The sequence below is a fragment of the Dreissena polymorpha genome, chromosome 8, assembly GCF_020536995.1.
Source record: "Dreissena polymorpha isolate Duluth1 chromosome 8, UMN_Dpol_1.0, whole genome shotgun sequence".
Lineage (NCBI taxonomy): Eukaryota > Metazoa > Mollusca > Bivalvia > Myida > Dreissenidae > Dreissena > Dreissena polymorpha.
Window position 1 is genome coordinate 13,901,164 of NC_068362.1, and position 16,699 is coordinate 13,917,862.

Here is a 16,699-nt window from a genome sequence, read left to right on the forward strand (position 1 = left end):
TATTTGTCTCGCATATTATTATGTTCTTATATAAATCGAACCAGAAGAATTCGGTAATGGTTTAAACATGTTATTTAAAAGCGTATTTTCAATACGCTCATCAATCGTTAATGCGACCTTTTATAAAACAACAGCTGGTACAGCGTCTGTATCAAACTAACTACAGACGTATCGCAACACCCATAACACACGTTTATTCTGTAATAAACATAGTCCAATCCATATTATTAACTTTTTTAACGATTTGCACATGCGCGTAAAGAATCGGCCTGGAAGTTTGTGAAGCCTACCGGACCTCCAATGAAACCCGTATTTGGGAAATGATGAATATTCCGCCGGCATTCAACATAAATTATGGGTAGTCACCGAGGTAAAAGCAATAAGTTGACTTGCATGTTCTTTGCAACCATTCAGGAACGGATACTTCTCTAATGCCATTTAATTTATTTGATGTTTATTGAAGTTTAATGGTTCTTTATTTTTGTAATTCATCAACGTGTACATCAATCTTGAATGCCATTTAAGATAACGATGTGTGATCAACACTTGATTGACTTGTTTACGCTTTTATAAAGGATGAATAAGACATGATATTGGTATCTAGTTGTTGGGTTCATTAGTTTTATTCTATGCTTTCCAATGGTTTATATAGAACAAGACTATTGCCAAGCAATAAAAGTCCCCTACTTGCTCAACCATTGTCAGAAATTCCACCATTGTCAGACTATTTTTATGTGTTGCCATAGCAACCAGAATTATTTACGCAGGAACAAAATAAAATGACGTGCATAATGTACATACTGCCATCTATCCATGTTCCAAGTTTCATGAACAAATATTAAGAATTTTTAAAGTTCTCGCAGGATCCAGAAAAGTGTGACAGACTGACTGACTGACTGACTGACTGACTGACTGACTGACTGACTGACTGACTGACTGACTGACTGACTGACTGACTGACTGACTGACTGACTGACTGACTGACTGACTGACTGACTGACTGACTGACTGACTGACTGACTGACTGACTGACGGACATACAGAGCGCAAACCATAAGTCCTCTCCGGTGAAACCGGTAGGGGACTTATCAGTGAATTAAAACTGATATTTTAGTGTATCAAACAGTGAAACATAACAGAACAAATTATCGATAATTTTCATTGTTTTAACGGAACTATTTTTAAATAGTTTTGGTTTTCCCATTGTGACCCCCTTAATTTTACCAGAGGAGACTGCTCTGCATTGGATGTTTATAAATACAAACGCATTTCATAAATGAAATTACATGTTGGGGACATCCAACAGGAAATTATATTGAACGGAGTGTCAAACATACGAACATAATCATTTGTAAGAAGAAAATAAAATGTGTTTAATGTGGTGGAATATAAAACACAATAAATATCCTAAATGTATTCGTATCTTTTCAAATTTGTAAGATGCATTGGCACGTAATTACATGATATACTTTAAACTTGCTGTAGAGTTGTATTGATTCAGTAATGACTTAACTAAAACGTTCCCTTGATTGTTTAATAACAAACATATGTAGAATTTATACTTTCTACAGGGGTGATTTTAAATATTCTTGCAACAGCTTTTAAAACAGCAGTTGATTGAGCAAGAAATAATAAACAACACACAAGTAACTTTTTCAAATACTTCTAATGCTACGTTTCAAATATATTTAGAAAAGTGCATTGCCCAAATGTTTGTCTGATTTAATTATTAGGTATTGATCATTTAATACAAACTTAAAGCATAAGTACGCTTGTTAAATACATGTAAATACAATACATCTTGTTACATACGCTTGTTAAATTCAATGCATCTTTATTGAAAACTATTAACATTTAGTTGCTTATATTAATGTAACACATTAAACTCGCATCTTTATTAGTTGGTGCCGAAAACAGTATCGACAAGATCTTAATTAAAACAGAATAATTGGAAATTGGCTTTGTCGCTTCAGACACTCGTTAAATGCCATTCAGTCCCCATAATCTGCTAATCATAACATTATACGTTGTATTGGCATGCAATACAAAGGGTCCGTTACTCTCACCTCATGACAATAGCCTATTTAAATAGGCCAATAACCCGCAAGCAACCAACTCTCCTTATCGACATTTAACACGGACAAAGTATTACAAAACAACCGGAATGTTTTTTGAGACAAACAACATATATTCATGCATTCGAAAATACATCGTTGTACAGTGTTTTTGCATAGTCCATGTTGATTATGGTGACGAGATCTTTAAATAAAGAATCAAGCTATTATGAACACGGTAAGTACTGATCGTCAAGTGCGAGTGTCTGTACTTAGTTCACGAACGCACTAAAGCACTCCTTCATGTAATCATTGACGTTTTCTTTCACGAACACACTGAGGCAATAACTTACTTATGTAATGATTCGCGTGCTCGATCACATGATCATATGATGCATTCGCGACGCTTACTAACGCATGTTTTTACTAGTGTGCTCGCCAAAAAACAATTACAATTACTCACTTATTAGATCGAACATTACTCACTAACGTAGTCACTCGGCAACTATTTCTCTTTTTACTGAATTACTCTCTCACGTATTAATTTACGTCTGCATATTTATACAACCAAATAATTTCTAAAATTGCCTAGCTAACACAAAATCAATCGTTTTCCATTCATATATAAATCAAATTCAAAATAATTATAAATGCTTATGAAAGCATTGATTTACAGAATTAAAGGTCTTTTTTTAGTGTTTTTTATATCAACATTAGGAAATGGTATATATACAAATATATATCAAACCAAACAAAATACAAAATATACACAATCAAATTGACAAATTAACGATATTTCATAATTTGTTAATGTTTCTATTATATTCATCGTATTATTTCTATACAATCAAGCGATCGCCGTACACGGTAATGCTATTGGAGGAATAGACCCTAACACCAAGCCCTTCTAACAAAGGCATACTCACATGTATGTGTCATGATAAACGCCGTAGATTTTAAATTAATGTAATATGGTGTGCCTCCATCGAAGCCATTTTTAAATGCAGTTCATCAATACATGTCAAGTTAGCATTAGTCTTTAAATTTGGTATTACAGACACACGATTTAATCCGTGATTCGATGTGTGTGGTTGTTACTCCCGCTGATACACGCGACAACACGCCCAATCCCAGCGTGTGTGCGTTTGGTTTGTTTGCCAACATACTGAATGTATTAGTTAGAGGTTCTTGGGCACATTCGGGGTGTTCTCGTAATGTAGATTCTATGTCAAAACGACCGTTCAAATTAAAATTATACTCACGCGATTATAGTTATGGACTCATTTTCAACCAATTAACTGGTCCGTAATTTATACTGGTCAATAGGTCATGTCTGTGTTCTACAAGTGCGCAACGACCGTTTGACGTCATGTGTGTTTTACAATGTTGATGCTGCTATTGATTGGTAATCGACGTGGATAAAAATAGTCGAGCTAAGAACGCGCAAATACCTTTTTGACAACTAAACATGTACAGCAAATGCTTGTTTCCCTACAAAGCTCTTGTTGCACGGACACGGTTGAAGATGTATGTCATGGGTGTCCATCTTCGTCTTTCTATAACTAACCAATAAAACACTTTCGTTCTTTACACGCCACGGTTATAAAATATATGTGAACATACATATGCAAATGTTTAATGTAACCTCGTACAAACTTTGTAAAATTTAATAGCCTATAATATTTTTGTTTCATACACAAACCTGTACACTTTATATAGTACTCTAATATATGTAATTGTCTGTATTTGAGCATTATTCAGGAAAAGTTAAAAGAATAAATAGCAGAGTAATGAGTGGGTATACACGCTTTATATATATATATATATATATATATATATATATATATATATATATATATATATATATATATATATATATATATATATATATATATGTATATATATATATATATATATCTATATATATATATAATATGTACGGATATGACGTCGTGCATTAGACATGAAACGGCGCGAAAACAATATTGACGCCGGAAATGCACGACGTCATATTCGTACATATTTGGAACATCTTGAAATAAAAAATGGCCGCTGACGAAGACCGTGAGGTCGAAAGCTTCGGCATAAAATAAATACAGCGTTTTTGTTTAAATAATACAAGGCTTATAGAGACTGTGATATATATATATATTTATATATATATATATATATATATATATATATATATATATATATATATATATATATATATATATACATGTAGCGTGTAGGCGTAGTGTAGTGTAATGTAGTGTGTAAATTGTGTTTGATGAACAGTCCTATTTTACGAGCTTATTTTTATGTTTTATTTTAGTTTGTGTTTAAACTAAATCTGGAAAAATTTTGAGGTTTGTCAAATTCACATCCGATGCTTATGTCCTTATGATGACTTCAAAAGTAAATATGTATAGTGCTTAAACTAGAAACACAAGAGATATTTGATATAGTATACGTGATTAACTTGTATACATATTCATTAGGCGCATTTATTTTTCAAATTATATTTGTATCAACATGTCTTTATTACAGTTTGATAATGGTTTTATCGAATAAAAGAAAGACTTTGATTTATAATATTTTAAACTATCGTTTTGTTGAATGCCACATGTTCAGCAATTTACTAAATTAATAACACGTCTATAATAAAAATGAAATTTCGTTAGTATTATAATCATGTCTGAAATAAATAATTACTTGTTCTATTTATAAATATTTATGTAGATAAAGTATCAGAAAACTTTATAACATACCGATGTAAAGTATATTATGTTTAAATGTATCAAGGGAACTGCATCAAAGAAACTTTCGATCACATCATTATTTTTGATAAACGTTAATGTAAAATGAACGGACATTAAGAAGAATGAAGCAAATTAAAGTGTGCGTGTCATTTGAAAGAGCCACAAATGTGAAACGTATTAAAACAAGGAATTTTACAAACTTTATAATAGCTTTTTAATAACAGATACATTTCGCTGTATATTATGTAGTTTGAATCTGAGATGAACTCCCTGGGCATGAGTTCAATACCCGATTTGGATTCATTTTATTAGTTTGTATTTTATATTGATCAACTTTCAAATGTCTATATAGTAAAGCCTAATAAATGAATCAAAAGGTTTCAGTAAAGGGCATTTTATGTAAAACAAACACAACATGTAATTAAGCGTGCAGTAATAACACCCCTTTTTAATGCTCAATAGATTATAATAACACGAGCAAGACAATACGTCGGAGAAAACAGTACATCTTCATGTTTTGTTTATTCTGAAGAGCTCTTGGTTTGCACATTAAATTGATATTATCTATGACTCGTGTCTCACTGACTGTTAAATTAGATATATATGTTACTCCTTACTTCTGTTGCGATTACTAATGTTAAAAACAATTAGCTAGACATAAAAACAAACATATTAAGCACATGCTGTTATACTTTCATCTGCACGTAAGTCAATTATCAAGTACTTCAGACAATTCTTCGTAAACGGTCCCAGCAGTTTATCGATTTAAGTTAATTTTAATGCAATAATTTGTCTTCTCTTTGTATTTTCTCTGCAATTGTACACACATCAATAGCTGTCGTTCAATCGGTAGCTTATTGTTAGAGTTAGGTCAGCGTAAAACAATATGATAACCCGAATGTGACGTAAAAAGCTAGTCGCAAATCATATTGTCCAATCTATCGTTCATAGCTTTTTATATGACACATTCAATAGCGATTATTTGTCCGTTTATATAAATTACTTTCATGTTAACTTACAACCAATGTAACTAAATACAATAGTTTTCGTTTGCTTTTTACATAAATACTTACTGGAGAGTAGATATATGTGTATGTTCATGTGTGACGTATTTAAAATGCACAACTTTGAAAAACCACGATGATGAATTGCTACGAAAAGAAAAACTGCAATTTTACGCAGCTCAAATAGTTTATTATCTGTCTTACATCCTAAAAACGTGTACACGGTAATCATTATTTCAGAAAGCAGCTCAGTACCCCCATTTGTTAAACAAGATTCTATTCATTCATCCGGTTAGAGTTATTCGGATTACAAAGTGTAACCGTCCTTTACCTTTTGTCTATGTCATGCACGTTCGGTTACAGTAGCCTACTTATCAAATTGATCCCTGATTTTTTGGCGACATCCACTTGATCTACGCGAATTTATTAACAAGAGCAATGGCTGATGAATAATTACAAGAAAAGCCAGCTTTGTCAGTTAGATATTTATTATAATGTTTTACTGTGATACCTGACGTAAACACAAATATATTCTATATTTGAACAATAGACAATATATGAGAAGAACAATACAAAATATAAATGGAATTAAATGGAATTAAACGGCGAAATGGCGGAATATAATTTACACCAGACTAGCACTAGAGTGAATAAATCTCAGCTATAGACTAGCACTATAACTGAGCCATGTCGAGGAAGCGACCGGAAGTACTGCGCTAAAGATAGCCCCAACCCCAGTTGCACTATTTATTTAGCTTCTCGTTTATGCGATACTCGACAGCAGACAATGGACACCATACTATTTAGCAAATGTACGCAATTCCTATCTCAACGAGCACCTTGCTGGTTCGGAAATAGATAGTATACAAGCGCAATCGCTAAGGCCACCGCAACCGGCCAAATAAATTATCGGTACGCCGTACCGTGTAACATTTTATACATGCGCAATCGCTAAGGCCACCGCAACCGGCCGAATAAATGTTCGGTACGCCGTACCGTGCAACATAACATACATGCGCATTTGTTAAGGCCACCGACACCGGCCAAATAAATCCTCGGTACGCCGTACCGTAGGTTTTCAAGCCAAAAAGAGCTATTTCAGGTACTATCCACGACAGGCCTTTGCCTGTGACCGCCTTGAAGTATTTTGCTGACAAAAAGTATGTCCGAAATGCAGTACCATACGTTAATCCTATGATAAAATGACAACCCCGAGAGCTGGCCTTACTACAGCTAATCTATACAACTCCTTAAATTTATTAAATGAACATATCGCCGTTATATATGTTAATTGCGTGTTTTAGAAATGCCTGGGGGTACCAATTATTTAACTCTATATTGAATACATTCCATACATAATGTGTTTTTCCCAGGAGGGCAAAGGGGCATGGCGCATTACTTTCAAAAAGGGCATTTTAGCGTGCAGTTTAGGCAAAAAAGGGCAAAAATGTTTCCTGAATACATGTACCTGAATTACGGGGAAACATGTAATCGATCCGAAGCAGTTGTGGAAAAAATAACATGTAAACAAGCACATTTAATGGTAATTGATGTTTTTAACTTACTATGATTTATATTAATATATTTACCTTGCACTGTACATTTAAGTTCCATGCTGTTTCAATAAACTGTACAGCACGACAAACATAATAAAGCAATATATGCATATGAATCTGATTATACCCAGATCCATTAACATATAAATGAAACCATGTTTGTCTCATTCCATTTCCTAATAATAATCTTGCCAGATGTTTAAAATTACATTGCGAGTAAATTGATTGCTAACAATATGCAAACACTCGTTTCCGTGACATACATCCACCGAGTAGATTACAAATAAATAAATAATGTTATTGCTATCTAAAACATTTTATGCATCGTTGATTATCACAGACATTTCATTAATTCCTTCCTAATGTATAACCTCCATCGTTAATTCGATCGTTTACGACGTTATTTGCTATTTTTGCCGAGTCACAATTTAATTATGTATAGTCCGCCATGTTGTTAAAATGTCAAATGATGTAAGCGACAGGTGCGCATAGCAACGTTAAATCGTATTAGCGATTCGCATTTTGTTAAATTAGTATACGTCTTAGTAATTATTTCAATAATAAGATCTAATTATCTTAAAGACGAAAACGATAAAGAATAAATTTGTTTGTGTTTTTAAATGTAATTATGCGTAAAAAATATATGTTTTGATATAACTGAATAATGCACAATTGCCACGAGAATAACATCGAGTTTTTCATCAAAAGTCTCCGAAGTAACGATTCTATCGTGGAGGAGTACACATTGCCGACCGAAAAGTGCGCTTGGTATACCATAGCCTCTGACATTTTCGATTATTACTGACACGGGGTTATTCACGCATGACTAATTCACAGCTTTGGAACAGTCAGTAAGACCTTCCTATAAATCGAGCACTGTAATAGATTAAATCTGCTCAATTAATATAGTCGATTAGACGTTGACGTCTCTCGAGTAAATCAAGCACAGTCGGAGCGTCACAGACAATCAAGGACGCTAATTTTGACCAAGTTAGGTTATAAGGCAATAAAGATGTTATCGATAAGGGCGCATGGCGAAATTTGCCCTTGAAAAGGGCAGAGTGGCTATGCGTGAGGGCGGCGTGAATTTTCGCCACGCTAAAATGGCCTGGGAAAAACACATTCCATAGATAAACCGGCATTGGAATTGCTGCCGTGTTCGCAAACGGACCCAGTCTCTAACCACGTGACCATTGTATCATTATTAACAACGCCATTTGCATTAATGATGAATAATAATGTAATAACCAGCCTAAATACACGCTGTCGTACTCATGTACATTTCGTTTAAACCATGTTCACATTATGTTGTCCCATAGTGCCGATTTAATTCGTAAATACACTCCGTCTGCTTAATGACCACATTTTCAATACTCGTATAACCCGACCCATGTTAACTTTACTATCGACCGCTTGTTTTCACGTAGTTTAGATTTCAGCTTTAAATATCGTCTGCTATGATTTATTTTACCCTGTTAATATAAAATGCCCGTTACCGTTTAATTCATGGGCGCAGCAATCTTCATTTGTACATGTCATTGACTTGCACGCGTATAGTGTGTCGTGTATTTCCAGTTCTAATCCATTTTTCACACACGCAGCCACGTTTGTTTCGTACCGATATCGTATATATTATAAATGTAGATAACTTGCTAACAGAAAAAGACTTAAAATATGTCTATAAACGTACAAAGTATTAGCATTAATGGATTCAGATCAAAACACAAACACACTGCTTTTTAGTAGTTCTTCTTTGTTTTGAAATGCGCAGAGCGGACATCATGTGAAACCGGCGCTCACGTTACCCAAAACCTGCGTACGTCACAGGTTAATAATAGTCTGGAGGATTCCGTTATGTACATGATTATTTGTTTTATTTTTTAATGCTTTTGGCATATTTGGCACCATTTTTGCGAAAATCAGTATGGTGTAATCCCTTTAAAAAACAAAACACTGACTTCATGGATTAATATATAAATATTAATTGTTAATTCTTATTTTTATTAAATATAATTTTCATTTTATTTTATATTATATATAATTATTATATATAATAATCATATTAGAATAGCAAATGGTTACAAAGAACACAAGAAAAAAGTACATGTTTTAACACCGGTCCTTACCTACAGCAAGAAAATACTTCGCAAGCAAATTCTTATTACCAAAAACGAAACAAAACATATATTTGGTTGAGGTTAAAGACCTATATTTATAAGATAATTCGGTTCAATACAACACACATCCCCAGTTCCAAGAATATAAATCAGGGTGAAAAAACAGTACGCAAACTCATCGCAGGTCACTTATTCAGCACCGAGGAATTATAAAAATATATTATTACCAGTTAATTGGTCACTGATTCACCAGAAAAAAATTTGAACTTTCCAAAAAAGGAGAAACCGATTAATACCAGATAGCACTTTTGTGGAAAACTGTCTTACGGAATGTCCGGAGATAGCCGACCTATCAAGATCGAAATCACACCCCTATTATCACTTGTTAAGTCTAACGCAAACCGTATTTTCTGTCTCGCTTTACAGAAATAAAACTGAACTGCCATGGCAAGATCGTTGGTTTTGAATTATTATCATCAAACCATCAGGCAAGGAATATATATATATATATTTATTTATTTATTTATGAAATAATTAGTGCTTAGCGCGGAAATGGAAATAAAATTTAACGAATAACATTAACACACGAAATAAGCATCAAGATATCCTAATATATACAAAAGATCCCGAGTAAGAAATAAAATATAATCGGTAGTAAATAGGACCGGTTATGATCGAAGAGTTAAGCTTAAGAATGTATCTGGCGAATACTGATCAATTCTGGACAGCTGAGATAACTGAATTGTTGTGAGAATTATTACATTTTGACAAGAATTTGAATTTTAAGAATGGATTTATACTTGCCGGACAGAAATATACATAAGGATATTATTCCCGATTAAACATCAACAATCCGCTAAAAATAACCATCACGTGATCTATTCTCATCATCACGTGATCAAAACCTCCTTTATATACCATGCGTAAACCCCGTTAGTCAGTTTTATTTCGGCGACAAATCATCACCGAAAATACATATATGGGAGGTGGGTGGTAATATGTCAGGCAAGTATAAATCCATTCTTAAAATTCAAATTCTTGTCAAAATTTAATAATTTTACTTCATGATTTATACTTCCCTGACAGAAATATACATACGGATAGATTACCAAGCAATACTAACCTCGGTTGTGGTTGTATTTTCGGTGTATATCCTCAGTATCTGTCACGTCTTCTAAATTCTTCTTAGAAGACTAAAAAGTATCTACTGGATACTGTTCTTCATAACACCAAATGCGTATTTACATCCAATGAATTTACCTACTTGGTAACAATACAAATATATGAATTTCAGTAAAATTCAATGTCTCTCCAACACAATCCGTCGGAAATAAACTGTTTCTTCAATTTATTCCTTGGAACTCTTATTCCATGATCATTGTTCAATTTTTTATAACAAGAGCACCGCCTTGCGGGTGCAGACTGCTCATCTATTTTCTTTTTAAAGGTGAAGGGACTCTCATTTTCAATTACAAAGGAGGGAGGGGTGGAGTGAAGAGGGGTGCATTGTGTGGGTGTGTGGACATTTATGACATTTTGTTAAAAAAATGCAAAAAAAAGGAAAAACAAATTCGGGGTGGGGGGGGGATGGGGGGTGGGGGGGTGGGGGGATTCTTGGGTGCGATGGTTGGAGGGTATTTCAAACATAAAATAATAAAAATAAATATTTGTGTTTTTTAACCGTTTCAAAAAAAAATTGGGGGGGGTGAGGTGTGTGTGGGGGGGGGGGGGTATAGTTTAAGGGTGTGGTGGTAATTTGTGAGATAATCTTTTAAAAAAAAATTAGGGGGGGGGATTCGGTTGGGGGGAGGGGGGGTGGGGGGGATTATTGGGTGCGATGGTTGGACGGTATTTCAAACATAAAATAATCAAAATAAATAGTTTTGTTTTGTAACCGTTTAAAAAAAAATTTGGGGAGGGGGTGGGGTGGGGGGGTATAGTGTGAGGGTGTGGTGGTCATTTGTGAGATGATCTTAAAAAAAAAAAAAAAAAAAAAAATAGGGGGGTGGGGATTCGGGGGGGGGGGGGAAAGGAGGGGGGGCACGGGCGATGGTTTGGGTGGAGTCTATTGTAGTATGTCAGGTAAGAGTAGTTTTGTCAAAGTATCAATCAAATCTAATCATAAATAAAGAAGTTATGGCAATTTTAGCAAAATTTAATAATTTGACCTTGAGAGTCAAGGTCATTCAAAGGTCAAGGTAAAATTCAACTTGCCAGGTACAGTAACCTCATGATAGCATGAAAGTATTTGAAGTTTGAAAGCAATAGCCTTGATACTTAAGAAGTAAAGTGGATCGAAACACAAAATTTAACCATATATTCAAAGTTACTAAGTCAAAAAAGGGCCATAATTCCGTAAAAATGACATCCAGAGTTATGCAACTTGTCCTTTTACTGTACCCTTTTGACAGTTTGCGAGTGTTCCAAGTATGAAAGCAATATCTATGATACTTTAGGGGTAAAGTGGACCAAAACACAAAACTTAACCAAACTTTTAATTTTCTAAGTATAAAGGGCCCATAATTCCGTCCAAATGCCAGTCAGATTTACATAACTTTGCCTGCACAGTCCCCTTACGATAGTTAATAAGTGTTGCAAGTATGAAAGCAATAGCTTTGATACTATAGGAATAAAGTGGACCTAAACACAAAACATAACCAAATTTTCAATTTTCTAAGTATAAAAAGGGCACATAATTCTGTCAAAATGCCAGTCAGAGTTACATTACTTTGCCTGCACAGTCCCCTTATGATAGTTAGTAAGTGTTTCAAGTATGAAAGCAATAGCTTTGATACTTAAGGAATAAAATGGACCTAAACACAAAACTTAACCAAAATTTTCAATTTTCTAAGTATAAAAAGGGCACATATTTCTGTCAAAATGCACGCCAGAGTTATCTAACTTTGCTTGCCCAGTCCCGTCATGATAGTAAGTAAGTGTACCAAGTTTGAATGCAATAGCATTGATACTTTCTGAAAAAAGTGGACCTAAACGCAAAACTTAACCAAAATTTTCAATTTTCTAAGTATAAAAAGGGCACATAATTCAGTCAAAATGCACGCCAGAGTTATCTTACTTTGCCTGCCCAGTCCCCTCATGATAGTAAGTAAGTGTACCAAGTTTGAATGCAATAGCATTGATACTTTCTAAGAAAAGTGGACCTTAACGCAAAACTTAACCGGACGCCAACGCCGACGCCGACGCAGACGCCGACGCCGACGCCGACGCCAAGGTGATGACAATAGCTCATATTTTTTTTTCTAAAAATAGATGAGCTAAAAAGGATTTCTTTATCCCATTATAATCATCATTGTAACACTGATGTATTTACATCTCTGAGATAAAATTTCATAAATGTGCTTTCTCTAGACCAATCTGCTGCCTCCAGAATGGAATTCATTGAAGCACCATTAAAAAGTGCCTAAGAAGGGCCAATTGCTCTAGTTGAATGGGCTTTAACTTTCATACTTTTATCTTCATTAGCCAGGCGTATGACCTTGACAATTCAGGAACTTAAAGTTTGTTTCGACACCTTCCTATGAGGACTGTTGATACTCAAAAACAATGCTGTTTCATCCTTATTGTCTTTAACTCGAAAAGGTTCTGTTTTCTTTAAATACCATGTTATTGCCCGCTTTGGATCAAGTAACTTATTATCTTTAAAACATGGCACAAAAATCTTTGGAGCTAGATGAGAAGGTCGATCTTGTTTAGCCAAACCTTTACGTAAGAAAGTTATGCCCTGTTTCTGAACTGTAACTGCACCTTCTCCAAATTTTAACGCTTGTAGGTCTCCGACCCTGCGAAACGTTGTGATTGCTACAAGAAAAATTGTCTTGTAAGTAACATATTTACGTGTTGTTTTAGCCATTGGTTCAAAGGGATATTTTTGTAAAGCTTTAAGAACAACATGGAGGTCCCATTCTGGAGCTAGTCTACATACAGGAGGACGCTCATTAAATACACCCTTTAATATTCTTATTATATGTGGATGTTGCCCTATGGGTCTGTCTCCCACAGGTGGTAAAATTGCAGACAGCATTGACCTATAGCCAGAAATTGTATGATATTGCAATCCATCATGAAATAAGTCTGCTAAAAAGTCCGCACACTGGATTATAGTTGCTTCAAATGGATTAATTTTCCTTTGTGCACACCAGCTACAGAATCGTTTATACTTTGCATTATAATCAGCTTGTGTGCCTGACCGCCAACTGGATCTAAGTAATTTTCTAGCTTTTTCTGAAAACCCTGTTGTTGCAAGGTGTTTGTCGATAACAACCATGCCACTAATTGGAACACCCCTGGATTTGGATGAAGAATTTGAGATTGAGGTTGGCACAACAGGTTGGGATTTTCTGGTAATTTTATTGGATGAGCTATGGCTAGTTGTAATAATTGTGGATACCAATGGCGTCTGGGCCAAAATGGGGCTATTAGAATTATTGTGCATTTGAATTGTTGTATGTACTGTAGCACTCTCGGAATAAGGCAAATCGGGAATAATATCCTTATGTATATGTCTGTCAGGCAAGTATAAATCATGAAGTAAAAATATCAACTTGGACGGTTTTAAGCAATAATGCAAGATTAACATATTCACCACAACAAATCCATGTCGCTGTGTAAGCGACGCAGACACGTAAATTGATAGATCATCATTAGTTTGTCTATGCAATATATACTTTTTTTTAATATTATCCATTCTAGACAGACACTTGACTTAGAAACGATTTTGTTTGCATTACACGCTTTTGCCTCGTGCTTACACACGTTGTGACTACGTGGTAGCCCATCGGCTGTGCGAAAAATACCAAAGAAATCAACACTCACCATTTGCGGCGTTAGCGTCTGCGCGTTAACGTTTTGCAGGTGGCGCTGCTGCGGGTGCCGCCTCTGGCTGTGGTCCAGGAACAGGAGCTGATGCCGGCTCTAGTACCGGCGCCGTTTCCGCCGCATTCCTTCTACGCCATCTGGCCCTATGTTCCTTCGCCGGGGCCGGATCAACTGTCCAGTCCCTCTCTCTGTCTGTTTCGCTACGGCTTGCCCCACCCGTCTTCGCACGCTACGACCTCTAACAGTCATTGTAGATATACGTTTAATGGATGTATAAACACAAGTTTCTCAGCCAAAGCTATTTCGCAAAAAGAACGAAATACGTGAAACACGAGCATATATACCGTATTAGTGACGTGAGACAGTCACTACTCAAATCGATTTCACGCATGGTTTATTGTCGTCTGCTTGTAACTAATGATTGATACGATATTTCTACCTTAATCTACCGGAGACATGTATTCGATACTTCAAATAAAAGGAAATATTTTGTTTAAAAAATTATTTTTTTAATATGGTAAATAATGCGTTTTGGTGCATTATTTGTGATTTCTGAGATAAAAGTTACCTGTGGTTTCTAGATCAATTTTAAGGCATTTATAACAGCAATAATAAAGTATAAAGAAGTGAAACTCCAGCTGCTGAAGCAGTATTGAATTCTCATAATATACAATTAGTTGGTCCTTTATTTAAGGCAAGTGACCAAAACAGTACAAAACATCACAATACAAAACAACGGTCAATGAAAAGCATTGTGAGTTTAAACCGGTTTTAGAGCACTCAACCTCACACTTGGCCCAGCAATATTCATGATAAATTTAAGTGTAAATAAAATTTAACCTCATAGAATTGACACGATAAGACACGGTATTACCAACCCTCACTTATATGAGTAAGAATAGCCATTCAGGAATCCCTTTTGCCGAAAAAGTCAGTCAGTGTCGCGCGCAAAAAAACAATATATTTACTTTTACGGAAAATGTCAATTTAAAACGTTGCAAATTTATTTCACTATACAATACACTACCTTATTCCATTGAGCCGTATTGTATTACCGAAAGTCGTTTGCACGTTGGTACCGTTTATGTTATACCTTGTATTTTGCCTTTCATTATTTATCTATTTTAGACTCTTAACCAAACGGAAAAACATGTGAAAGGTTCAGTAATTGGCACAGTGGGCTGGTGAAATAATGTGTTGTAAAGACTAATTTTAAATGATATTGCAGTAACACAGAATTAAACGATCAACGATGGCCATCAACGACCATGTTGGCTATTTGTGATGTCTGTAACTGCTGAACTTAGTGACTGTACATGTTAATTGTACAATTTGACCACATACGGCAAATGTGTTTGTGTGGAAGTACAATTTAAGTTTATTTTCGGAGAGTAAGATATTTACAAAATTGTATAACAATTGTTTATTGACTATTTTCACATTCAGTGATTTTAGACATAAACCTTTAGGCTTCTAAAACAAGTTTCAATTTTGATTTGTATCCATGTCACATGGTCTCTAGTTTCTGCCATCTACATTTGCAGGATGTCTGTCAAGAAAGGCCCAGCATATGACTATTAGCAGACGTACTTACAATGTCGGAAAATGTGTTTTGTACAGTACCAGTTGGCAAAATACAATTGATACAAAGTTTGGTTAACCTACTGTAATAAAAACTCAATCCTTTTTGTAACTAATCGTTTGATAATCATCAAATTGCTATACTGTTTTTGAAAGGAAAAAGTAAACTTACACAATAATCACGATTTAATAAAGAGATGTCAGAAATAAAAGAACGTAATACAATTTATAAACTTTAATTATAAATTGATAGATTATAATAAAAGAACGTAATGAAATTTATAAAATTAAATAATAAATTGATAGGTTATTTTTAAATATTTGATAACCCGGTATTAAATATGATCCGTTTTAATAAATATTATGTAATCAATACAGTCATATCTAACACTTAATAGATTAATTATTTTGAATTAAATAACAACTGTCACAATGTCCCCCACAAAACACCTATGTTGCAAAACTCTACAAATGTCGTAAAAATAAGAGGTTAACATGATGCTAAATATCCTTGTCAATTTGCTTAACTGTTCACTATGTTTAAGTTACATGCAACTAAAATTTAACAATATTCCAGTTTAGATATAGACAGATCATAACTCTGGTAATATCGGAATCAACCGACCTTTTATATGAAGATGTGTTTATAAATTCAAAGGGGTTCTCAAAGCGCCATCTTAAAATCATTGAAACACACTTTATAAATACGCACACACGACAATGCTTGTTTGTTTTTCGTATTTTGTTACGTGTTACCTACATTATGGATACCATACAATATACGGATGAGTGGTGCGACAAAACGTAATG

At 34.5% G+C, this 16,699-nt stretch overlaps 1 protein-coding gene across 1 annotated transcript in view; it reads left to right on the plus strand.

Moving 5' to 3' along the window:
* Positions 1-16,699, plus strand: part of LOC127840335 (uncharacterized protein DDB_G0271670-like) — a gene marked incomplete at its 3' end in the record, with an annotated part of 75,931 nt that overhangs the window by 40,843 nt on the left and 18,389 nt on the right. Inside the window, exon 4 of the mRNA XM_052368742.1 lies at positions 671-718. Within this exon, the coding sequence (XP_052224702.1) occupies positions 671-718 (48 nt within the window). The remainder of the gene's footprint in view (positions 1-670; positions 719-16,699) is intronic.